General features: G+C 39.8%; 1 protein-coding gene across 1 annotated transcript in view; it reads right to left on the bottom strand.

The window, feature by feature from the left end:
* Positions 1-212: 212 nt before the first annotated feature.
* tln1 (talin 1) overlaps positions 213-26,930 on the bottom strand; it is an 87,267-nt gene continuing 60,549 nt past the window's right edge. The window contains exons 43-57 of the mRNA XM_051412241.1: positions 26,781-26,900; positions 26,506-26,652; positions 26,074-26,240; positions 24,111-24,294; positions 22,961-23,086; positions 22,178-22,294; positions 21,733-21,918; positions 17,895-18,002; positions 14,441-14,546; positions 10,992-11,116; positions 10,625-10,750; positions 9,389-9,451; positions 9,124-9,306; positions 3,672-3,797; positions 213-1,716 (exon numbers count right to left, since the gene is read on the bottom strand). Coding sequence (XP_051268201.1) covers positions 1,582-1,716; positions 3,672-3,797; positions 9,124-9,306; positions 9,389-9,451; positions 10,625-10,750; positions 10,992-11,116; positions 14,441-14,546; positions 17,895-18,002; positions 21,733-21,918; positions 22,178-22,294; positions 22,961-23,086; positions 24,111-24,294; positions 26,074-26,240; positions 26,506-26,652; positions 26,781-26,900 — 2,019 coding nt within the window. The 3' untranslated portion in view covers positions 213-1,581. The remainder of the gene's footprint in view (positions 1,717-3,671; positions 3,798-9,123; positions 9,307-9,388; positions 9,452-10,624; positions 10,751-10,991; positions 11,117-14,440; positions 14,547-17,894; positions 18,003-21,732; positions 21,919-22,177; positions 22,295-22,960; positions 23,087-24,110; positions 24,295-26,073; positions 26,241-26,505; positions 26,653-26,780; positions 26,901-26,930) is intronic.

Here is a 26,930-nt window from a genome sequence, read left to right as displayed (position 1 = left end):
GATTAGAATAAAATGACAAAAATTATACATTTTTTAAAATAATTTCATCACAGCCACTATCAGGAAGTGTTTTTACACAGGATGGAGAAATAAAACACAGCAATATATTTCCATAAAATATAGTGAAAGAATGACACAGTTATACATGAGTGTAACTTGTGAACAGGGTAAGAAGAGTTAATGTCAAACTGTTAAAAAATGCATTTAAACACTTTCACAGAAAACTGGTTTTATTGAATATAAATCTCTCATACAGTGCCCATGAGGTGGTACAGCTGTACACCAGCATTACATGTATACCACGGTTAAGTCAAAATGTGACCAAAAGAAAAAAGGCTTTGTATGATTACAGTCATTTTTTTATATTAAGTATACTGTTCTAGTTTGTGTCATGTTTGTTTCTAAAAATAATATGTAAAAGAACAAGACATGTGTGGTGTAAGGGTGGATTTAAGTGATGTTCTGATAAATTACTGAAATGACTTAAGAATTAAGTGCACTTCGAGGGTAAATGGTTGGTATTACACAATTGAAAAATACGTTATAAAGGCACTTTATAAGCACCGATTTACTGAATCAAGAGTGAGTTAACATTAGGTTCTCGGTAATGAGAAATAAACTGAAATCTATGTAAGTAATACAGGAAAGCATTAGGAAGCCAAAAGTTTGTGTATATCTCAGTTTAGAATCACAGGATTGTACTATACTGGTGCAGATAACATGTTACTGGAGTAAGTCACTAGACACTGAGCACCCAAATACAGTCAATATGATGTCTTGATGTTAAATATATGGCTTCATAATTTGTACCCAAACAAGTCTTCCAATCCAGGCCTAAATACTGCAGCTGCTTACATCAAAATACTGACATAAAAAACTAAGTAACTTATTGCAAGACACCTTTCTAATACATTTAATAGCTCAATCTTTAAAAAAATAATGTTTTTCACTCTGATTTGTTCCATCGCAAAGTTCATTTTTCCTAAACTAAATTTAAAAACTGCAATATTTTATTTCATTGTCCTTATTTCAGATTTCAAACAGGATGATGTACTGAATATTATCACCATCATGCGACCGCAGACCTTTGAACTATCACTTACACATCACATCTTTCTGTCTCTAAACACACACACACACACACACACACACACACACACAAAAAAACATCTGCACAGATTATGCATAGTTTGCAAAAATTGTGCTTGCCTGGATATCTCTAAGGTCTAACAGTGAAGGCGAGCAGAATTTATTTGCAGGACAAAGGCACACAGCATGTACCAACAAAGACATGCAATCAGGATAAAAAAACTAAACTAAAAAAGAGCCCTATATATTGAAACGTATATGATCATAATAATCAAAAGAAGATATTTTAATGAGGACTTAAAGCATATATATTTCTGCATTATCAAAATTCATAATCATTGGCATCATTACGCTTTTGAATTTCTTCAATCTGCCTAATGTTACATTTCTAATGAAGCATAAAGCCTCCTTTCTCTACATGTAGCTGGGGGAAGGTCCTGAGCATTCCATGGATCACTGTTGTGTTACCGATACGTCGAGGCACACACACTTTCACTGTTCCTGGCCGTCCTCCCGCAGCTCGGAGGGGAGGAACTTGTACTGCTGCTGTCTGATCATGGCCAGCTTCTTCCTGGCCTCGTCAAGCTCCCTTTCTTTCCGTAGCATCTCCTCCTGAGCAGCGATGATCTGCAACAAAGCGCAGTCTGTCAGTACGACGAGGAAACAGCAGCTTCAATCACACACCCAATCAGTGCCAAAATAAAACTGACCATTCGCTAAACCCTCACCCTTACTATTAGCAGAAATAGTTTAGAAACCATTACTGGGTAGGTCTCCCAGGCTTTGGATTCCCTAACCTGCCATGTGGTTTGCATGGGGCTCTAATAAGAGAGACACTTGCAGTGTTACAACAAAAATGACATGGAATTTACTAATTACTAACAATTCATTGGATCACAGGAAAGTTTAATCTAACCTGAATACTTCTGGATTCCTTCAAAATCAAACATTGAAAAAAAATTGATGCAGGCACAAGAGTTCTACAATATTATTTTTAGTGCTGTCAGTTAAACACGTAATTAACGGCATTAGCGCAAACCCATTTTAACAGCGTCAATTTTTTTATTGCGAGATTAACGTTATTTTTGGCCTAGCACACTTTGTAGTTTGTTTCACATGCTGTTGCAACAACTAGTATCGTTAGAAAAACTACAACGCCACACCGGATCTAGCTAGACCGGAAACAAAACAACAGGCACGCCGCACACACTTGTTTAAGAGTAGTAGACGTTAGGTTTTGAGTGGATGGCGAGCGCGAGACGCCGAAATGGATGGATTCCTTGTTGTCTGAAAATGTCAACAGGCTTGTCTGTTTGAGTAACTGGCTCAAAGCAAAGAAGTAGTAGGCTTACCTTTTATTGGTAACCGTTACTGTTCATTCTTTCTGAAATAAGAGGCTGGGTTGATGCCTCTGGTGAATAAAGAGCAGTAGTCTGACTGCTATGTTCAAAGTACTATAGGCTGAGTCCTAGTTTACCTTACATGTGCACTTTGTAATTTTATTTTGTATCACCCTGTTTTGATCCCTTAGAAAAGGCTGTTGAAGGGGCTGTTTGTGTGACAAAGTATTTTTTTCACCCTTTTATTGATGGACAGTGTTACATTGTGTGAGAGATTATTTGCTCCAAGTCAGAATGTTGAAGGAAATTGAACACTACAATATATGCCAATGTTGTTTTCAATAAAAACAACATTTGCACAAAGCAAGCCGATCCACTTTTTTATGTTGATAAGAGCATTAAAATGAGAAACAATAATGGGACAAAAAGAAATCAAGGGACATTTAGAATAGATAAAAATGTGCGATTAATTGCGAGTTAACTATGACATTAATGCGATTAATCGCGATTAAATATTTTAATCGTTTGACAGCACTAATTATTTTTTCTTTTTAAACATCTCAAAACATTTTCAATGCAAATAAAATTGTATTTAGCATATTCCGTTGGTCTAAGACACACCAAATGTCTTCTCTAATTATTTATACATTTTTCAACGTTGAAAACCATTGTTGTTAGCCATCCACTGGAAGTCCCATGATGCCTTTAGCTGAGTCAATCCAAGATCAAATGCACCTTAAAGGGTCCTGACTATTGAATTCTGTGTTTGTAATGTCATGTTGTTAAATGTATGTATCTTTGTTTCTTGTCCTAATTGTTGTCCTAAATGAAGCTGCTGTGATGCAAAAAAAGCTTCAGACTTGATCTGACAATAAAGTCAAAAATCATCATCATCATGACCATTTCTGATCTCAAACACATTGCACAATGGAATAACATAATTGACCAAATTCCCTTATTATATCCATATCTATAGAGCCCACAGGGTTCATACAGCAATAGTTATCATGAAAAAAGTTTCATAATTACTTTTTAATCTTTGGCCTTGGGGGAAGATATCAAGTAATTTCAAGTCAAAAGTCTCAAGTCCAAGTGAAGTAGTCACTAGAAATTGAGTTGCAAGCAATTCTTTATGTTGTACCAAATTTGTGACTCGAGTTTGACTCGAGTCCACAGTCTGGTACGTACAGTATTTAGGTAGTTATACTTGTGCTCTCAGTGTGTTTGGGATCTTTGTCTCACCTGAGCAATACCTCCCACCATCTTGCTCTTGACCACCACAGCCTGGTCATCCTGAGCATCGAATGCTGCTTTCTGTGCTGCTTTCACCAGGTTATCAGAGGCTCTCTTCACAGCATTTCCAGCAGCCTGCAGAAACATACAATGACACAAGATGAAAAAATTAAGTTGAGTGTGAGAGTTTATTCTTAACACTGGAAACTGGCAAAAAATAAATAAAGTCCACACTAGCTTTTTCTGGAGGTTGTCAGGACTGAATGTTACAGAAAAGGTTAGTGTGTGGTCTTTTTTAAGTTACTTTCTCAAATGAAAAAAAAAAACAATAAAGGAAAAATAAAGTGAATTATAAAAAGCTTAACAGATGTCTTCTTCTGTTACAGTGGACCATGAGGGAATGTGGAAACAAAGTCATGCAGAGTTGAGGCAGCATACACAATAACTGTGACTCATGTGGACAGCAACTCCAGGAAAGGGAATGATAACTTCCACCAGTGACCCCCTCCCAGCTCAGTGCTGGAGCATAGCTGTAAAAGGCAACAAGGAGCAGCTACACTCAAAGCCAAACATTTGTCTCATTGGTCCACTCGGATCCAACAAAGAGGATTTTTCTCCTTTTGGGGCTCTGTGGTCTGAAATCAGACACTGAGCTGGCAGAGGACAGTATAGTCACACACAGTGAGTATGTAAGTGAATCCTCCTCTATCTTTGGTTGGAATGTTACTGTTAGTCTGGCCCTGACATACTGTACAACATAACACTGTTAAGACCTCTTCATCAGCTGTTCAGAGGCCAAACACTTAACTGGTTTAAAACCAAACTGGTTTAAAACTAAACTAACTGGAGGGCTGATGTTTAGCCAAAAAAAAGAGCATCTGATCAGCACTGCCTAGTTTGACAGTGAGTTTGGGGCGTTGAGCTGGACAGATTCACGGAGAATGACTTGCCAATCACAAGGTAGCCATGCCCAAAAGCGTACCCTGCTTTATCATCTATTTTACTCTAAATGGGAACATAAATTACTAAATGACCATTATGCTGTATGGAAGAAGACTGAGACTAGAGATTCAGACCAGAAACTGCTTACTGAGCTAATAAATCAAGTGAGAAGTAGGGTAATTTATCCATAAGTCTCAATACTATCAGACTTCTTTTTCGCAGTCAATGGAGCTGCTCCCTGCTGGCCATTAGAAAGAATATAGAAAGAAGCATTGGCCCCACTTCACACACCCGAAAAGCTCTGTCCACTAATTATTTACTTTCACTGGACAGTGACCTTTCACTCACACTGCAGCCCAACTACAGCAAGCACAAAGCTCGGGGGCCAAGCGTTGCTTTGTGGGATTGTTAGCCGAAAGTTGTGTTAATGCCATGGACACTACTTATTCTGTTCTGAAAAAGATGACAATGTCAGCCACCTGGTGGTAATTCCTAGTTGGGGATATGGTTAATTTCTGACAGCTATTGAATCTTCCACAGGTGTCAACCATTGGAATATAAAGATGGACAACATGACAGCTCCCGAAAAGTGATGCCAATACATCTTGAACGTCCCCTGGTGGCTGACTGCAGTATAGGTCATACTCCATCCCCTCCATGTTAGTTGTGGGGACATAGGCCAAACTAAATAGTCAAAGTATTCGTCAAATACATTGTTCAATGGTTTCTGTCATTTTTTAGTTCTTACTTCTCACCACACTGATGCATGTTTGAAATAGATATAATATGTATAACCATGTTTTCATTACAACTATACCACTACATGCCACTAAATTCTACACAATGGTCTTTCAAATAAATGTTAAATAAATAAATCTAGTGTGACAAAAAGGCTAGCAATTTGGATTACCAATTTTACCATGGTACCAAATAACTAACTCCATATATAAATATGTTCATGAATCAGTCACAGTCGGAACAGCAACCATTCCTCAGATATTCACACTCAACTGATGGACTGTACATTACTCAGCACTCTGAATAATTATAACCTTAAAAAGCACCATGGCAAAGAGTGAAGAGAGCAAATGCTGCTGGTGTAATCAAAGATCAGGGCTAATGTTTCCAGTTCTTGGTTCCATGGGTGGACTGGTGGATTGTTTCCAGAGCTCCTCTAGACATAAATGTATGGGAATTACTCTGGTGGCAGCTGCAGGCCCAGAAGAGGAGGAGATAAGCCACTGCTGATTGGATCAGAGAATATGAGATGGCCTGGGCAGGCTGATGTGCTCACAGCTAGCATACACACAGCCTTAAAGATAGTATTTTTGGGTGGATGGGGTGACAGGAGATACTTGTAGTTTCTGTTATGTCTTGGGACTGACCGCATCAATTACACATAAAGGTCACAACAACCCTTCTGTGCTACATTATTATTATCAGTGGGTTAGTGCTTTCAGTGCAATTTAAAGGTCCAGTGTTTAACATTTAGGAGGATCTATTGAGAAAATAAATTAAATATACTATATTGTGTGTAATCACCAGAAAATAAGAATGGTTGTTTTTTTGTTACCGTAGGATGAGATCCACAGAGGGAGTGGGTCCTCTTCTTTGGAGGCCACCATGTTGAACCGCCATGTTTCTACAGTAGCCCAGAATGGACAAACCAAATACTGGCTCTAGCTAAGGCCTGTCGCATTTTTTGCAAGTTATGCAGCCACCATAGTTTCTCCTAAACACTTGGGAGGCTGAGCTGTATTCAGTTGGAGATCCCACTAAATCCTACACATTGATCCTTTAAGAAGAAAAACCTATTTCTAATTTTACACATGAATGTAATCAGGGCTAACTTGTATTTATATATTATTTATATCAGAATGACGTAGCCATGCATCATACTCTGAAAACCATGCACACTGGAGGGGAAAACAATCGGTGTCACAATATGCAACCACGGGCTGGAACGCTGACAAAATGCCTTTCAGGATTCTTTACCCTTTTAAATGTGTACACTGCAGCTTTTAGACATTATTCTGTTCTTGATAGTGATTGAGTGAGTCACACTAGGGACTAAAAGTCAGGATATCCCAGCTTTTGTTGCTCTTATTTTTTTAATAAGTCTCTTGTGAGTCCCCCAACTTTATGGAAATGCAATACTAAATCTCTAGAGAAATACCCCATTAAAAATAATGAAATGCAGCAGTATGCAAAGGACACTCTTACCTGTGCTAAATATAGAGCACACTAATCCTTATGTAGCAGCTGTACAGATCATGAAGCTCACCTGAAACCCTAAACACTCAAACTGCAGCCTATTAATAGACTGTAACATACTGCCCTCCAACAATCTCAGCTGTTGCAGAATGACTAACGTCATTGTTCGCTCAGCAGGTACTGTAGGTCTGAATCATCAGTGCACATAAGGATCACACGTCTCACTATGCGTTGGCCAATATCAGATAACAGTCGGACTAGGCAGGATTAGAGTGTTAGGGAGCTAACTTTGGGACTAACCCTGGCTTTTCAGTCTTGAGGAAATGGCTCAAGACAAACTCTGTTCTCTCTGTTGCCATGGTAACTAATGCAGATTCGTCTTCGTCTACGCAGGGTCAAAAGCTGATGTGAAAGATGTCATTGATTCTGGCATGCACCAAACAATCAAATCCATAAGTCTCTAGCATGGTGTGTTTATGCTGTGAAAGCAAAGTTGACCAACCACAGTATTGGGGATGGGCATGAATACTTGAGTACTCGTTTAGATGTCGGTATTTGTTCAATGTATTGAGTACTCACATTTAGATGTGCACATACACAGAGGCGGATAACACTCACTGCTTTCAGTCACACATAACTGATCTAATGTTACAGGCAGAATGATGAGCAGGCATAAAAGTGATGTTTGGAAGTATTTGATAAAAGAAGACGAAATGAACGTGCAGTGCAAGCAATGTAACATTAACCATGTGTATCACTGAACACCAGCAGAGACTTATCACCTCATTTGCTAATGTTAGCAGTGTTAGAAAGAACCACTGTGATACTACCAGGGCAAAAATATTGAATTATTGCAACATCTTAATGTTGTGGGTATGATTTTTCTTCATGTTGGCTAATCTGTGGGAGTAGGATAACCTTGACCCCACCTGCATTTTGGCTTGCATTTTCATTTCGAAACATAATCTTATATTAGATCATTTTTGTGTGTGTCCTAAAATAAAACTTGAGAGTGCTTGAATATGGAAATTATTTAAATCAGGATTTCCACAGATACATCACAAGTTGAAAAAGAGTTGTACCAGCAAGAGTAGAAACCAGCTGTGTTGCATTTCAATTAGGGATGGGGCCGATCCGATCCAGTATCGGTATCGATACCAGCGTAATTCACATATCGGATTTTCCCGATCCAACCTGCGGAGATATCCGATATCCATGCTTTAAAGCGCTTTAACGTTGTCTGCTGAAATGACTCCACAGGTGATTCCTGCCGGCCAGTCTTCTAGCTGGCTGCAAACTGTGGAATGGATTTTCTGAACGGAGGCGCGGCTCAATGAGACACAGAGTTATGAGACACGCCTCCGCTCAGGAAATCCATTCTGCAGTTTGCAGCCAGCTAGCAGGATAGCATTGAGCAGCATTGTGGCTAGCCAACATGTCCGCTGTGTGGAAATACTTTACACTGGAAACACCGAAGAGCAAGACAGCAAAATGCAATGTTTGCAAAGCCGTGATTCAGAGACGCGGAAGCTCCCTCGCGTGTTACAACAGTACGAACGCAATTAAACATTTAATTGCACTTTTCTTATATTTCAAATATTTGACATTTTGGGAATTTAATAAATCAATCAATTTCAAAAATCAATTTGAAACCCTTACAGTTGCATATTTGTTTTCAGGATGGGATTTTTCCTGTTAACAGGATTTCCTGTTTTTCTGACTTCCTTTTATGACCTTATACTTACCTCAAGTTGCCTTTTGGGACATACATGCATACATACGTACATATCATACTTGCCTGTTGAGAGGAGTTTATTTCAGCCTCATATAAAATCAACAATAATGATAATAATAATATTAAAGCAAACACAGCTCTGGTATCGGAATAGTATCGGTATCGGCTGATATCCAAATTCAGGTATCGGGATCAGATCGGAAGTGAAAAAATGTGGATCGGTGCATCCCTAATTTCAATCATTTAATTTTTGTCAAAAGTCAGTCTGAAAACCAAGCACACTAGAACTAAAAGGCGACATGGGGTTATTCTTTCTTTGATGTGGAACAAATGAGCTGGACTGCAGGTATGAAAGTGACCTTAGACACCAATGAATGCTACCTCCTGTCTTCTGCCATTTTCAGCAGACTGAGCTCTCAGTTTCCTCCCTGACAGTTGCAGCTCTGTCCTTTATTTAGCAGAGACCTAAATAAAGTGTCCTGAAGTGCCAGAGTAACAGAACAGTACATTTGACAAACAGAAGTGGGTGTATGTGTGTGAATCCAATAGACATTAAAATGCAGTGCTGACCTGGAGCCTCTTCATGGTCTGGGAGTCCTGGTCAGCCTTGACCTTGCAGGCCACCAGCAGTTGAGCAGTGGAGGCCGCCACCTGTTTGGCTGATGAGATGAGCTTCTCTTCGCTGGCATGTCCCTGCACTGCAGAGTTAGCTGCCTCACACAGGTTGTTGGTTGCTGCGGCAACCATTCGAGCCTGAGGAATCAAAGGCATTGAAGATGTTTTACTAATCGCTTAAGAAATAATTCTTAAATATACCTTAACGAAAGAGACTTACAGCTGAAATAAGCCCCTGAGACCACTGTCCGTCATCCACTGCATTGGCTGGGATCGCTCCCACCTGAAAATACAAGAATCATAATGGTTTCACTATGAGCTCAAGGCTGTGTATCTAAAGCATTTATAGATATCAAAAACATTTAATGCACAAAGGTGTAGCAGGAAACAGGCTGCTGGCTTTTGGGCATAAGATTGGATGGGAAATTCAACTTAGGAGAAAAGTACTCCCAAAACCTCATGTAGGTGAAGCTGTCCTCTGTTTGGTTCATCCCTGAAGTGGAGGAAATGAAATTAGAATGGGGAGGACCCTGGATAAAAGGACTTTGACAAGATGGATAAGGACATATCTACATAGCAGTAGTGTTATTTTTTTCTCTTTATGCAAATTTGTGCACTTGATCAACCTCCAACCTTTTTTAATTGGTCAAAATCTACACGGCTGTCCTTAACGTCTCCCCTCCAGTCAGCCGTCAACATGGGCACATGGGAGAAGTTTGCCCACAGGGCTTTCTGCCAGAAACCATGTTGACGAGACACTAATTTACGAGCTTGAGATATCCAAGCTTAAGATATCCTCAAAAAGAACGAGGTTTGGAAGGAATCGAATTACAACTAAGTCAACTGTCCTCCAAGTGTAAAGAAACAAAGCAAACAGAAGATAGTTGCTGTGACACCACTCACTGTTTTTTGACAATATTTTAAGCTCCATCCACTGGAGTCCGCTCACCACTCTATGTATGTTTGGACACAGTGTAAGATAGTGGTTTCATTTTTAAACATCTTTTGAATTAGTTTTTCTCTCTAAGTAGTAACTGATTAATAATTCCTCAGGTTTTCTTCAAGGCCCTGAAAAACATTTGTGACGAGGTCCTACATGAACACAAAAGGTTTACCATTGTCCAGCTGTTGTACTGTACATTTGTCTCAAACCTTCGTTTTACATGGTTCAAGATGCTACATCTAAAGAAATGTCTGGGTGACCCAATTAGAAAAATACAGTTCTTTTGAAAACATTTCTTCACTATGTCTCTTGGGTTGGTATATGTTTGTTTAAGAAGGGTATACACCAAAACTGTACTAGTAGGTGTTATTGTATAAGCATGTTCTGGCTTTTTCTTAGAAACCTCATTTAACCATTTCAAACTGTGGAGGCTTTAAATGTTGCTGCAGTATTCATTATTTACTCAACAACTGGGCCTCAGAGTACTCATCCTTTCGGTGGATTCAGACATACCTTCCCTTGAGCCACCAGCTCCCTCTGTGCTGCTGAAGCAGCTTTGACAAGAGCACTGGTGGCAGCAGCGATAGACTTGGCTGCCTCTAGAATCTGCTCCTCAAAGTTCAAGCTCTCATCTGCCTCCTGTTTACAAGAGAGGGAAACCAACAGTCAATAAACACACTGTGTTACAGGGCTGTTATGATCTGTGGGGGACACACAAAAAAGGCCCACCCTTTAAAACAATATAGCATAGGAAAAACTGGTGTCCAGAACTACTTTGCTGATAGCCCAGAAGACATGCAGCACACATATTGTATTTGACCCTGTGGTGAGGTTAACAGGCTCAGTGTGAATGCTGCTGCTCCGTAAAAAGCCCTCTAACCTTGGGTTTGGTCCTGGGCCTCAGCTGCTCCAGTTTCTTGGCAGCTGCTTCAATAGCTGCTGCCGCTCCCAGCAGCTCGTTCTCTGCGATGACGGTGGGATCCTCGGGGTCCACCCACTCTGTGCCTACAACACACACAAACAATCTGTGCCTTCAAACATTTTAAACTCTTCCCCAGGATTTGTATTTGCTAAATATGGTACAATGGTAATGATAATATGGCTCTCCGTATCTTTTAGAATTTATTTTAAAGTTCTGCTGCTTATACAGAAAGGTTTTAACGGACTGAGACCACTTTATATCGCAAACTATCATTTTAAGTCACAATGTACACATTTAGATTGTCCTCGGCCAACCCTATTGTGATTGTACTGGTTTGTTATTATTTGTCTGCCACAAACGCTCAAATTCCTGTGAGCTGGAATGAGCTACAAACATTAAACTTATAATCTAATCAGTCAAATCGGCCAAAGGTTGCACAGTAACTAAGGCCCACAAATTCAACTTTGGAAAGGCCATGCTCCTAACACAATAGGTCTGATTTACTCGAAACTGGAAAAAGTCCAGCTCAATGCGCCTTACAAAGAAGCCTTCTGGTCCATAAAAGACCGCCATGATGGATTGTTTTTCTAATCGGCATAAACTGAAAACCAGTAACATTCAATAGAACTTTTGAGATTTTGGCTCGATCCTCACCAATTCTGGCATACAGCATGGCAGGACCCTTTGTCCAGTCATCATAAAACTTGGTAGATATCTTCAGGCTATGATTGGAAAGAGGTCTACCAAAGCATAATCATTTTGGTGTGCATGGACCATGGATCAAAATCTGAAGCACTGTATTGATTGGTGGAAGTGGGTGTGGCCTGTCACATTTTTGCTGATAACTTAAGATGCCTTTGAGCAATACTGATAAAACTTACTGGAGACACCCGAGGCCAACTCCTAGGTGTATCCACTGAGTTGGGTTTGAATTGGATAGATTGTAGGCTGTGATGATGAAACAAGTGTACGACTGGTCTCAGCCCTTCATTAAAAAGAACTGTTGAAGAGAATTTGCTCTGCATTGTGAGGCTTAACTTTTCTGGTGGGCGTAAGATTGATTGAAACCACACATCGTTGCGTCGCATGCATTAATTATGCTATATTATTACTATGGGATTTGTTGAAACTGTTTGAAAGTGTGTTCCAGTGACGGAAGAAGTAATATAATTGACATTCCTCACTAAGATGCATGGTTATCACAAATGAACACACATTTGAACACACATAGCTTAATCACAGTGTGTTGTATTTTGTAATAGCAAAGGTCAGACTGAATTATTTCACATAGCTTGGCCACTTCTTAACAATCAATATTTTAACAGTTTATTCATATTTGGTGCAATATATTTGCAAGGATTTCTAGGCATGGTATTCTTCATCTTTACACCCTCCAGTGTATCACAAACATTGTCTGTTGCATTAATATAATGGCACCAGAGGAGATAGGCAAGGATAGGTACTCATAGAAAATCCTGAAACACTTTGCACTCCAATGGTGCAGCATAAGAAGGGTTAGGTTCCAATAACCACATTCTGTTTTGGATCCTGTTTCAGGTTAAGATTCATGAAGCTCCACTAATGAACCTCTCCCCAAATTGTTTCTCTCCTTGTTTTTTTGTATAAACAATGTATTCTATCAGGATATTTTGTATGGAATTCATAGTGTGAAGGGGATGTGCAGGGATGGAACAATATACATTATTATCTTGGTGAGTTAGCATTATCAGGATAATTGTGAATATCCTCAAAAGTCCTATATTGATTTCCTGATTTATTTTGAATTGCCCCTAGGAGAGCCTCCATCTTTCCACTCATTCCAAAATCCCAAGCCTGTCAACATGGCTGAATGCTTGGCTTGCCCATTTTATACAACACAAAAGGGCCCTATCTTTTTAACAAAATGTAAGGCTAAGTGATTCCAGTATGTTTTTGAGAGTTTTAAGAGTTTTAAGCTTATTTTGATGATTTGATTATTGGGATAATATTGTGATATATATCGTGATCATCCACGATAATAGTGACATTCAATTTTCATGTTGTCCCATGCCTAGTGCAGTGCATATTTATTTATTGATATATGGTATATGGTAACTTGCCAAAAGGCCACATACATAAGTTGGCTTTTGTCTCGTTTATATACTCTCTGCATGTCAGTGTCTAAACTAAGCCAAAGATTGTTGGCTAGAAATAGAAGCAATACTTTCTAAACCCTGCCGGTCATTTTGTGGTTCAAGCCAATACAATAATTCCAAATAGGAACCTCAAGTATTTGGTATAAAAAAACGCTGCTATGTATCTAATATATATGAAAATACATTTTGTAGATTTCTGTCAACCATTGGGGATAGAGGCTAAATAAGAAAACCTCAAAATGGAGGCATCAGAAGGTGCTCTGATCAGATGCTGAACCACCTCAACTGGCTCCTTTCAAGACAGACAGACAGACAGACAGACAGACAGATAGACAGATAGACAGATAGATAGATAGATAGATAGATAGATAGATAGATAGATAGATAGATAGATAGATACTTTATTTATCCAGAGGGAAATTCAAGTGTGTTAAGTTAGTAAGATGACATTTCAGTGACTCAGATTCACATTCAATAGGTGAATTTCATGCTGGATTTGGATAGGATGAAATTCTATAATCCTGCACATCAATCACAGCCACTTTGGTCGTCCCTTTCTGCTATATGAAGTCCTGAAAGTACAGCCATGCAGGCAAGCATCAGGATTCAGTTGCAGCTCATGTCTCTTAAAGTGGAGCAGGGGGACATTAATCTGCGATTCAAAGCTCTGAGGGTGACTTCCCCTCCATTTGAGAGAAGACTCATTCATGGAATCGCCTTGAGTTCAATGTAATTTGTACTTCACTCTTAAGAGGGGGATCCCAGAACAGAGCTGTGTGAAACTGTAGAACTCTGAGGGGGATATTTACTAATCCTACTTCAAATTACTGTCAAGTCTCATTTGCATGAAGTGCTCTAAATAAGAGCTGATGCTGGGCTATTTAAGACACATCTTGTGCATCACTGAAAGGCAGTGTACATTGCTGTCTGCCTTTTTTATACTTCCACTGGAGGCACCAAGTCAGATTTCTAAGTTTTATACCAAGTGGCTTCAAAATTATCTATTGTAATTTCTTATCTGATATTGTACATCAGAATTATTTTTTAAATGTCATCAACATATTAATGAATTATGATTAAAGCTCACTACTGCAACAAATGTATGTAAAAGGATGGTCTTATCCCCACAACTACCCTGCTGTTAGACATATTTAGACAGATCAATAAAGACTGACGCAATGGAATGCAAACTGAGACGCAAAGAGACACCCTAAGGAATGTAGGTTTGTTCTACTTTTGTTGTGCCGTTGAAGAGATCAAAGGCTACGATACCTTTCATGGCCTCTGCAGCCTGGATGAGCTCAGTGACAGAGCCTGCCACCCGCTTGGAGTAACTGGCCAACTGTTGCTTCAAATCATGAGAGGGCTTCTGGATGATCTGTGGGTAAAAGGAAACAAAGCCACAACCTTTAATTAAACCTTTTTTTAAACCATTCACTTTCTATACTACTGGGGCTCACTTACAGAAATGTTCTTAGATTTATATTTACTTAAGATTATTTCTGACGGTGCGCTTAGGTTTGAATCATAAAAGATACAAAGCATAAAAAACCTTACTTATGCAGGTTCTAAGAAGCCCTTTTGTATATTATGCACACGTGATCTATAAATCTCAAATTAACTTAAAAGCAACAGCACCTGCTACAGCAATTTCCCCTTACATAATGCTTGAACAAATGAGGGTTTAGTCAGGAATAGTCATGGACCAAGGGACAGATGGTGAATTAACAGTGTTATGACTTATTTATTTAATTTGTCATATCGATCCACCAACCAGCAGTTATTTTAGTGAGAAATATACATTTTTGAAACGGTTGATTCCTTCTTCTCCCGGTAAGCACAGTTTATCAACGGAGTCTGGCTAGCTGAGGCAACAAATTGTTAAGTTTGTACAGAATACAGTTTCTTTATGGATTATATTGATGCTGAATTGACAAAAAGGCTGTTGACATATGACACCCTTCATCTTGAGATATGTGGTTTTGCAGACACATAAGGGATTGTTAATATCTTGTATTTCTTATAGGGAGTTTGGGGTAATATTTTCCCCACAGCTTTTCAAACTGCAATGTATGTTTATATTTTTTGACATTTTGTCACCACTACAGAAACACAGTATGATAAGATTGTCTCATTGCTGTTAGTTATTGGTTCGATAGGTGTGCTACTCTGGTATTGTGAATGGCGCTGATAAGATACAATGCAGATGCATAGTTTTTCAATCCACAGACAGTTTACGATGAAGAGGTACCCAGTAACAATTATGTATGACAAAATATTAACATTAGAATATGTGCCTTCATACATGAAGTGAAAATTTTAACTTTTTTTCACCTGGTCTTTATAAAAAATAGGTCATTCAAAATTATAAATAATAATCAATATCAACTGAAATAAATAATTTTATTATGATCGCGCAGCCCTACCTAAAAGTCATTGACTGTTGTATGTTAAACAGTTTGCCTAAATTCTTAATTCTATTAGTCTATTAGTTGGTTGTACAGTAGCTTTTTGTTATCCTATCAGAGTTTTGTTTTTTTATGTTTATTTTTTCATCATAAGTTACAGAGACTGTTACATCAAATGTATAATATAATATTCAGTGTTGGGTCAGATTACTTTGAAATGTAGCCAGTTACTGAATACAAATTACGTGGACATTTTTGTAATCAACACTTTTGGATTACTTCAAAATCGAAATTTGAAAATATTGCACCTTATACTAAGAAATGAACGCAGCCACAAAAATGTAATTCCACAAATATTCCTTTTTGTCTTTCAACATCTTACATTCAAAACAAATATGAATGTAAATACAATTTGTTTTACATATTCAGTTCAGTTTGTGTATAAGGTTATTGTTAATTTTATTTTAATGTTATTTTTTCTTGTTTTTTTGTACTAACCTCATTCCCGTATCAAGATCTATAAAGTCCAAAGTGTTCATACAGCTTTAGTTACCATGAATAAAAGTTTCATTATTTTTAAAATTGCATTGTATTTTATTTAAATTTTAAGTAAATCATGACAATGTAAACTTTAAACGTTAAAGTTAAGTTGGATTTGTTGGTGCTCAGTGTGTTTGGGTTTCAGTGTGTGTCCTTAGACTGTCCTAGGTGGACATGCAGTATTCAGGTTGGAGCAGTGTGTGACAGGTGCAGGGCATTAACAGGGCTCAACCCATACCCAGCTCAAGTTTATTCAGATGTGTTGTCATTAGAAGATAGAGGCAAGGACGTAACTGCACAGGAACGCATGCAGCAGGCCAAACTAATGCCACGGGCAAACACATCGACATACTGCACACCAACAAACTGTATTACCTGAGCTCCACTGCTGACACAATATTGGATGGTGGAAAAATATGGCATGTTTTGTATTACACAAACACAAACAATTCCATGCATCAATTCTAGAAAAGATTCATTCATCTGTGATTTTATCAAGTTTAAAAGGTAAGAAGTCTCACTGTGCAAGACATCAGCAAAGACCAAACCATGTCACTGAGCAACATGATCAGCAGGCAATGGTAGTACATCCAGTACTACCCTTCCCTACAGAGGTCAACAACCACAGAGACCGAGTGTGGACAAGCATCAGATGGCAGGATCACAGGCTCAGATCACAACTACACTGTATTCAAATCACACTTTTTCATGATGTTTAACACTTAATCACAGTGGATGGAATTCAGATAGTTTGACACTCAATAACATTAAATATATTTTAATATCAAAGTAAATCTAGTAGTTCAGCCAAGAAGGGACAAACCAGACACTGGTTCAAAATAGGGCCTTTCAAGTTTTTCAAGAAAGTAAAAAGCTTGAATGGTGACATCCTTTTTTCTGTATTTCTTTTCTTTCTTTTCATCTCTTCCTTCATGGGTGTGGTCCACTAGTTTTATCATATGTATAATTCCTTCATAAAACCTTTTCTGTAATTTATTTGTTTAATGGGCTCACACTGGGTTTGTATGTGTATTGGCTAAATGGATGTCATAAGACAGCAGTCTTTTTATTTCTCTCTGAGGACTAGATGGATTGTGATTGATATGGACTGATGGGACTATTGGCAAGTAACCCTTAACACAAAGCAAGTGCTATACATATTCTAATAATTTTGTTGTGGTGACCTGTCCAAAAATGAAGTTGAATAAAATAATCAAGCAACAACACCACTACACCCTAAATCCTACACACGGGTCCTTTAAGGGATATAATTCTCTGAAGATAATGTGATTTTGTACTTGAAAGGTATGTGCTGTTCAGTTATTTAAATTTTGTTCATTGTAAGTCTATCACTAAATTTGTGTGTGAAGTTCATGCTGTTCTTCCCACCTCCAAAATGATTATGACAAGATTATGTTAAAACATGTCCAGCGAAGCTTTCAACCAATGAAACCCCACACTTGTGCAGGTCAGGCGTACAGAGTACTCACCGGCTTACACCAACATCAGTGAGCCACAAGTTTAAAGGAACATTGACAGACAGAAGAGTGTTGGGAAAAGGAAAGAAAGGAGGTCATCAAACACGACAGGTGATATCAGACATATAGAGGAAAGGTTTAGAAGCATACAGCCATCATGCTGTAAACCCTTGCACTGCAAACGCAAATCGTATTTTTTATTTGTTACTATGAAGGAAATGATAGCCACAAGATTGGAAAAAAATATGTGCATGTGTGTGTGTGTGTGTATATTCGTGCATGTGGGTAATGATGTCTTACCACCAGTACATGCTCCAGCAATCCCAGATATCCAGCAGCACATTCATTGCCGTAGCGCAGGGCTCTCATCTGAACATCCTTGCTGACCTCAGGGTGGTAGGCCGCTTCCTAAAAGAGCAGACAGAAATCAACCACCAACAGTATAGGCAGTAAGCCATTTTGTATGTTAAAATGCTAATAATGGCTTAAAGAGGAAATAATTTGGTCTTCCATAAGAAATATTAGCGAACGGCATTTTTGATATGGACCAGTACATAGATTCACAACCTAACAACCTGACTGAATTTGTCCAAGGTAAATTTATACCAAACATGGGAGAGAAGTTAAAAAAATACTATTATTACTAAATACTAACACTATAAAACACTACAGTAATGTAAAATCCAGTTGGTGAGTGGGGCTATTAATCCAGAAACATCTATCTTAATATCTAAATGTTTCAATATTTCAAGTATTCAAAGACACAGTTAATTCTTTTTTTTTTTGTTTCTTAATAATATTTGATCACAAGTATTCAAGATCTAAAATTCACCTCTACACATATATTAAGACAAACACCGATCAGCCATATGATTCTGAGCACTGACAGGTGAAGTGAATAACACTGATTATCTGGTTATCATGGCTCCTGTCAGTGGGTGATATATTAGGCAGTAAGTGAACATTTCATCCTCAAGGTTGATGTGTTAGAAGCAGGAGAAATGGACAGCGTGAGGATTTGAGCGACTTTGACAAGGGCCACATTGTGATGGCTAGACGACTGGGTCAAAGGATCTCCAAAACTGCAGCTCTTGTGGGGTGTTCCTGGTCTGCAGTGGTCAGTACCTATCAAAAGTGGTCCAAGGAAGGAGACAGGGTCATGGCCCGGTTAAAGCTCATTGCTGCACGTTGGGAGTTAAGGCAGTGTAGTGTAAAAGTGCTTTGAGTGGTCGGAAGACTAGAAAGGCACTATACAAGTACAGGTAAATGGTAAATGGTAAATGGACCTGTACTTGTATAGTGCCTTTCTAGTCTTCTGACCACTCAAAGCGCTTTTACACTACGTGCCACATTAACCCTTTCATATGCATATACACATACACTTCAACCATGCTTCCCTGTCCTCTGCTCTCCCCACCTTCACCCAGTACGTGAAATGCCACACCAGGTACAATAAAACTGGATGCATACACCTCATCCCCCCCCCCATCACAACCTTGTCCATCTGATCACAGACTACACCCCTGTGGTGAATAAACAACCACCTGAGAAGAGGCATGTGAAGGAGTGGTCTGAGGAGAACAGTGCTAGGCTCAGAGACTGCTTGGAGACAACAGACTGGGAAGCACTCTGCAGCCCCCACGGAAAGGACACTGACAGTATGACCCACTGCATTACGGACTATATTAATTTCTGTGTGGAGAACACTGTGCCCTCCAAGTTGATAAGGTGTTTTCCCAACAACAAACCCTGGGTGACCTCCGAGATTAAGGCCCTGCTGAATGAGAAGAAGAGGGTCTTTAGATCGGGGGACAAAGAGGAGCTGCGCAGAGTCCAGAAGGAACTCTGGCAAAAGATCAGGAAGGGAAAGGACAGCTACAGGAGGAAACTGGAGAAGCGACTGGAACACAACAACGCCAGGGATGTCTGGAGAGGGCTACAGAACATCTCAGGCCATGGAAAAGGAGTGGGAAGAAACCAAACCAGTGGGGACAAGGACTGGGCAGATGAACTTAATATGTTTTTTAACAGATTTGATTCTGCCTCCTCTCCCTCCCTCACCCACCCTGCTCCCACTTCACATCTTCAACACCTGACCTCCACCAGTCTCCCCCCCCCACCAGTTCACCACCCCCCTCTCACTCTCCCTGACACTTTCACCTCCCACCATACCCCCACCCCAGACATCCTCCACCCCCCTCTCCATAACAGCTGATCAGGTGAGGTGTCAACTTAAGAAAATCAAGGCAAGGAAGGCCCCGGGGCCGGGACGGCATCAGCCCAAGACTGCTTAAAGATTGTGCAGACCAGCTCTGTGGTGTGCTCATGCGCTTGTTCAGTCTGAGCCTGAGTCTGGAGAAAGTCCCAGCCCTGTGGAAGACCTCCTGTGTGGTCCCGTTACCAAAGACACTGCGCCCCAAGGAAGCTAGCCACTTCAGACCTGTTGCCTTGACCTCCCACCTGATGAAGACCATGGAGAGGATCATCCAGTGACACCTGCGACCCCTGGTGGGTACACAGCTGGACCCCCTGCAGTTTGCTTACCAGCCTGGTATTGGGGTGGACGACGCAGTAATCTACCTGCTGCACAGATCCCTGCTACGCCTAGAGGACAGCGGGAGCACGGTAAGGGTCATCTTTTTTGACTGCTTTCAACACTATCCAGCCGTCACTGCTCAGAGTGAAGATGGAAAGTGTGGGAGTGGACCAACAACTGGCTGCATGGACAATAGATTATCTCACCAACAGACCGCAGTATGTGAGGCTCCAACACTGTGTCTGACGTTGTGTTTTGCAACACAGGTGCCCCTCAGGGTACGGTGCTCTCTTCCTTCCTCTTCACCCTTTACACTTTGGACTTTACCCACAACTCGTTTCTGAGGGGAACGAACTGGAATACAGGACTGTTATCAGGGACTTTGTCAGCTGGTGTGAGCTCAACCAGCTTCAGCTAAACACTAGTAAGACGAAGGAGATGATCGTTAACTTCAGTAGGAAAACATCCCACTTCATCCCGGTGAACATCCAGGGATTGGACATTGAGGTTGACTGACAACACCCATGCTCCCTACAAGAAGGGCCAGATTCGCCTCCACCTGCTGAGGAGACTGAGGTCCCGTAAGCAGGGCTTTTTATGACTCTGTGGTTGCTTCAGCCATCTTCTATGCTGTGGTCTGCTGGAGAGGGGGCAGTACGGACAGGGACAGGAAGAGACTCAATAAACTGATCAGGAGAGCGAGCTCTGTCCTGGACTGTCCTCTGGACTCCTTTGAGGAAGTGGGTGAAAGGACGATGTTAGTGAAGCTGACATCCATCATGGACAACACCTCTCACCCCCTACATGACACTGTGGGGTCCATGAGTAGCTCCTTCAGCAGCAGAATGTTACACCCACGTTGTAAGAAGGAGAGGTTCCGAAGGTCTTTCATCCCTGCCACTGTCAGACTCTACAACACCTGATCAATGTTGTAGTTTCTGTTTTTCAAATTACCACCATACCATAGCTTTACCACTTTACCATAGTTTTTTTTTATCTGTATTTATTTATTTGACAAAAATGCTGCTGTGACAAGGGAATTTCCCAACTGTGGGATCAATAAAGTAATACAAACAATACATTCACTCAGTGATGGCAAAGCCCATTGAACAGAAACTAACACATTCATACACATTCACACACCGATGCACAGCACCAAGGCTGGCCCATGTGGTTCGATCCAACAGACGAGCTACTGTAGCTCAAACAGTTAATGCTGGTTCTGATAGAAAGGTGTCAGAACACACAGTGTGTCACAGTTTGTTGGTATGGGGTTGTATCTGTGTATATACAAATAGTCTGCTTGGAACAATAATGTGGGTTTGATACATTTTTTTTTTAATCCTTAAAAATTCCTAAAATCTGATTTTTAAGGAGAACATAGAAACTTTCCACTTGCAGCAGATGAATGTGAAAACATAAGTGTCAAACTCTGATCTTCACTGTGCTGAATAATGTATGTGCAAACATCACACTGTTGGAACAAAAAGAAATGCTAGTTTTTGACTGGAGTGGGGCTTTAACTTATCCTTGATTTAGGCATGACGACGGGTTCTTTTAGTGTATCACTAGGCAGCAGTGTATCATGGACCTCCTGTGTACCTTGCAGGAGTGCAGCATGTCAGCGATAGCCCTTCTGCTGAGATTGGCCGTGGCAATGATGTCTTCCTGACGACAAGAGTTGCCAGCAGCCACTGCCTTTGCTGTTGCCATAGTGATTCCTTTAGTCATGCGGATGAACTCCTCTGGTGTAGTCGTCTTTGGTGGTGGGTCAGAACTGCTGAATACCTGTGTGGTAAAAGCAGGGGACTGTCAGTAAAATACTTAAAAAACTACTGTATATCAGTTCTTTCATTCAACAATCAAGTGAATTTTATGCTACAGGATCAGCATTCTAAATTAATCCTGCTTCTGATTTCAGTTGGTAATAGGCTACAGCATCTACTGGTTGGAGTAGTAAACAAACATTTATTCCAAATGTTGACCAATAAATTGACAGCAACACAACACAACACAACAGTTCCATTTAAAGAGTGTAATTACTCACAGCCAACTCCTGTTTGATGTGTTCAATCGTGGCCTCCAATGCTCTGGTCCCCTTTGTGGCTTCATCCTCCACTGCCTTCACTGTCTTCAGGAGGGATGTTACATTGGTCACCATCACCTACAACAGCCAGGACAGACAATGTGGTGACGGATTAGGCTGATGACAAGAAAGAAAAGCTCACTGATGCATGTTACAATGATAACAGAGATTCTATTTTCCACATACAGAGCAGTGACTTTACACAGCCAATGAGAAGTGCATTTAAAAGTTTGTGTCCACAGTTCAACAGATGACATCCTACTGAGAGATAGTACCCAGCGGTTGAAATGTTCACATACCATGTAGTTCAACAGTATGCAACATACAATATAAAGCGATCAGCCATAACATTATCTAGTGAATAACACTAAATATCTGGTTATCATGGCACCTGTCAGTGGGTGGGATATATCAGGCAGCAAGTGAACATTTTGTTGAACAAGTTGATAGTTGATAGTTGTAAGAAGCAGGAAAAATGGGCAGGATTTGAGCAACTTTGACAAGGGCCAAATTGTGAACTGCAGCTCTTCTAGGGTGTTCCTCGTCTGCTGCAGTGGTCAGTACCTTTATATGATATATATATATATATATAGATAATATCTTATCTTATCAAAAATTTTAGCTAAGATTGAGCCTCCAAAGAAGATTCTGGGCTAGAATGAGTGCCCCATTAAAGGTGTTGACATGCTCTAACCAAAGTGCTTCTCAGAGTGTCAAACAGGGTTAGAGGGTTCTGTATTTTACCTTAGCAGAGTTCTTAAGCTGCAGCATGCTGGGGTCATCATGCGGTTTGCCTGCAGCTGCCTTGGTAGTGCTGATGAGGTTGCCCAGAGCTTTGGCCACATCTTTCACTGCATTGATCAGGACCACCTGTAGAGGGCAGAACCGGTACTTTACAGTTTAATTTGATCATGTCATATAGGAAGTGATTGTACCCAGACACAAGTAGGAACTGCGTCCCAGTGCAGTGGCTGATAGGTGTGTTCTTCAGAGGACTGAAACACAGTCTATAGAATTTACCATAGCTAGCATAATAATAATGATGATAATAATTACAAAGTGCTTTGCATAGTTGAACCACGATTAAAATATGTCAGGACTGCAATGAGGCTATTAAAAACTGACAATTAAAATAATACAAAAATAAAATTGGATTAACACTATAACAATGGTTAAACAGATAAAACAGTCATTTTAAGAGATGTCACATTCAGCAGTTTACATTGTAAAACCAGGTCCATTTAGCTGAAACATTTATTTAAACTGATTACATCAAAACTTTAACACAAACTCAGTTAATTTAAAATGATTCTTGATTAAGCAGCTTTTACAAGTAATTTTAGGTGACACTAACTTAGTTTGTAAGTTACAGAAAGATTCCTAATTAATAACTTTTTACTAGGTATTTTGTTTTCACAGTAAAAATAAAAAGAATTTAATTAGTCTTGAGTCTTAAATGGTGATGTTATCAGTTTCAAATTTCCTTTTGAGTTAAATTAATTTATCTGGTTTTATAGTGTATAGTAAGTTTATAAGATAAAAAAAGAAACTGATGAAAACTGCCTTCTTTACTGGTTTTTACATGGGACATACTTTTGTGTATCAGATTTTTTGTTATTATGTATGATATGTCCGAGTGGCATCATGTAAACACAGAACGACAGGGGGGCAAGGATGGAGCCTTGGGAAACACCATAGGTCAGATACTTAATGGGTAAAGTATCCACTTTAATTCATGAAGGACAACTGTTGGCAGGACCGTACTGTATGTAGTAGCTGAAACTGTTCTAAATCCATATTTTGCCTTTCAACTACTTTTTCAGTGAATGAGTTTTAGACACACAGCTGACAAACATGCAACGTGTTTTCGGACAGTCAGTTCTGCTGTACATACCTGGGTTTCTGGGTCTTCAGAACCAAGGCTGGCAGCTCCCAGTTTGACCACATCAGCCAATTTAGTGATAGTGGACACTGAGGATTGGGCAGCCTGGGCCAGTTTTTCTTGACTGGCTCCAGCCCCAGATACCAGCAGCTTGGTGTCCTCCACCAGAGCCTTGGCTGTCTTCAGGATGCATTCTCTGCACACAGTGACATCACAAAGTTACCAGCTATTACTGAGGACCTTCAATAATGCACCCATGACTAGTGCAGATACAGTTGATAGTTAACACTTTTAAACAGGTAACGGTGCGTCACTACAGATAGTATTCTGTTGTCTCCACATCTACTCGTATATAACAACATTCAATAGTGAACCTTAATGATAGATAGCAAAATACAGGTTTTGGTTCTCATGTTGTGATGTGAGAACTTTGGCATGATTTAGTGGCATCTAGTGGTGAAGTTGCAGATTGTAACCATATAAATACAGGTCTGTCTACTGTAGGCTACTGTGGGCTACTATAGAAAACATGGCAGTTCAATGTGGCAGATTCCATAGAAGAGGTAGAACAAACACAGTTCATTCTAAGGTAATACAGAGACAGAATACAGAATACTATATTACATTTCTGCCAATATATCCTCCTTGATGTTACACACTGGCCCTTAAATCAAGTTACAGAACTTGCAAAAAACACCATGTTACAAATATCTCGACTACCACTTCCAAAGCAGTACTTAACTCAGCCAGCAGCACACAGTACAAACTGCTTTCAGCCCATCCTACTTTCCTGTTGACTCTACATTGGGTGCATTATTTTTGTGCATTGAATTGCTATTTATTTCATTTTCTTATTAGTTAGCTCCTCTCTTAATAAAATATTTTTATTTTCCTGTAACAGTCAACAACTCAAGTGTAATAAAGGAGTTGAATGGCTTTCTGGTCCTCAGTATGACAATGCAGGGATTTTTGTTTTTTATTACATTACTGGAACCAGCTACTAGAAATCATTTGTATGTGTATAACCCTCCTTCATTGCCTCCTTGTTCAGATTGTGTCTATATTACTGTGTAATTAGGGCTGTCAAATTTACCATGTGAATATGAAAAAAGGCTAGAGAAAGGGCCATCTATGGGGCATCATACAGAGACACATAAAAATTCTATAACAAAAACTAATATTTTATCTGTTAGTTCCACTGCTGAAAACTCTCATTTCATTTCCCTATCCTTTCTCCTGATGAGACACTTTCATTACGAGTCAAATAGCAATGTAAATATAACATTTGTAAATATCCCTTTGTTCCCTTGTCCCCATGTTCATCATCATCAGTCACTACTATTAGTGTAGTTGTTGCTACTCTCTCTCTCTCTCTCCCCCCCCTCTCTCTCTCCCCCCAACTGGTCGAGGCAGACGACCACCCACCTAGAGCCGAAGGATCTGTCCTAGGTTTCTGCCTTTTAACAGGCAGTTTTTCCTTGCCCCCGTTGCCAAGGTCTTGCTCATGGTGGTACTGTTGGGTCTCTGTAATTAATGTTTTAAAGAGTTCGGTCTAGACCTGCTCTATTTGAAAAGTGTCCTGAGATAACTTCCGTTATGAATTGGCGCTATACAAATAAAATTGAAATGAATTGAATTGAATTGTCATTTGTGTACATGACAGGACGGATTATAGAGATTTGTTGAGAAAGAAAGTAGACATATTAACACAAATATAACATACCTGACCATAGTTATTTCCAATATATTCAATTGTAACAATCCATACATATACAATAGATAAACTATTTTTATAACCATGGTCCTCCACCATACCTAAACCTTTAAATGACCAGCTACCCCAGTTATACTTTCCCTTGCTTCACCTGTTATATGAGATAATACTTGCAATAATCTAGTTTCCCTACAGGCATCAATAAGAGTTCTTTCTACTCTACTGATATCTTTTATAGAGAATCTTTGTAGCAATTTGTACCTGTGGTCAGCGAAGGTCTCTGCGTTCTCTCTGTTTAAAGTACCAGCAGTGGCAAACATGATGGTAGTGTCGAGGTCTGCGATGATTCCAGACACAGCGCTGGCTGCTGTGATGCAGGCCTGGGTGCCACGGTTACCTGCCTGCAGGGATGCTAACACATGGGAGACCTGCCAGAAGAAGACCAACATGTTATGAGTGGTAGTTACTATTTATATCTGCTAAAGATCAAAGTTATAAAAACATGTAAAAACAAAGCCACCAGTGCACCATTGGCCTAGTAGTCAAGATGCCAACCCTGTTGAAACTGTGCTAGGGACCTTTGTTGCATCTCTCGCTCCCTTGTTTCCTATCATCTCTTCATTATCGCAGTTTAATAAATAAAACGCTGAAAAAAAGTGGAAAAAAAAGTAGAGTCATCGGTTGTGGTCTGACCTTCTCAGAGACTTTGCGGGCGCTTTCAATGAGCTCTTTCTTGGTGAAGGAGTCGTTGGGGCTGCACTGCAGAGCTCCAGCTTTTGTCACCAGACCTGTGCAGCTGAAACCCAGCTCACCCACCTGCTTCTTAATGTGAGAACCAATCTGGAAACAAACGGAGACAAATCTGATTGACAGCATGAAAATGATGGAAAATGAGACATGGCAACTGGCATGGCCTGTTAAGTGTTTTTTAAAAGAGGGAATGCTGAGGTATGGCTGGTTTTATTTACTTCATCATTCTCTGCAGTCACAGCTGCATATTTGGCCTCATTTGCCAGGTTTCCAAACTCATTGGTCAGCTGGTTGGCCAGTCCTCCGAGGTCATCTGGGTTGGTGTTAGACTTAGTCACCTGGAGAGAGATGGGAATCATTAGTTGAGT

This window comes from Dicentrarchus labrax, unplaced genomic scaffold (assembly GCF_905237075.1).
Source record: "Dicentrarchus labrax unplaced genomic scaffold, dlabrax2021, whole genome shotgun sequence".
NCBI lineage: Eukaryota > Metazoa > Chordata > Actinopteri > Moronidae > Dicentrarchus > Dicentrarchus labrax.
The sequence above is the reverse complement of the archived record's forward strand: the minus strand, read 5'-3'. Positions and strand labels throughout refer to the sequence as shown.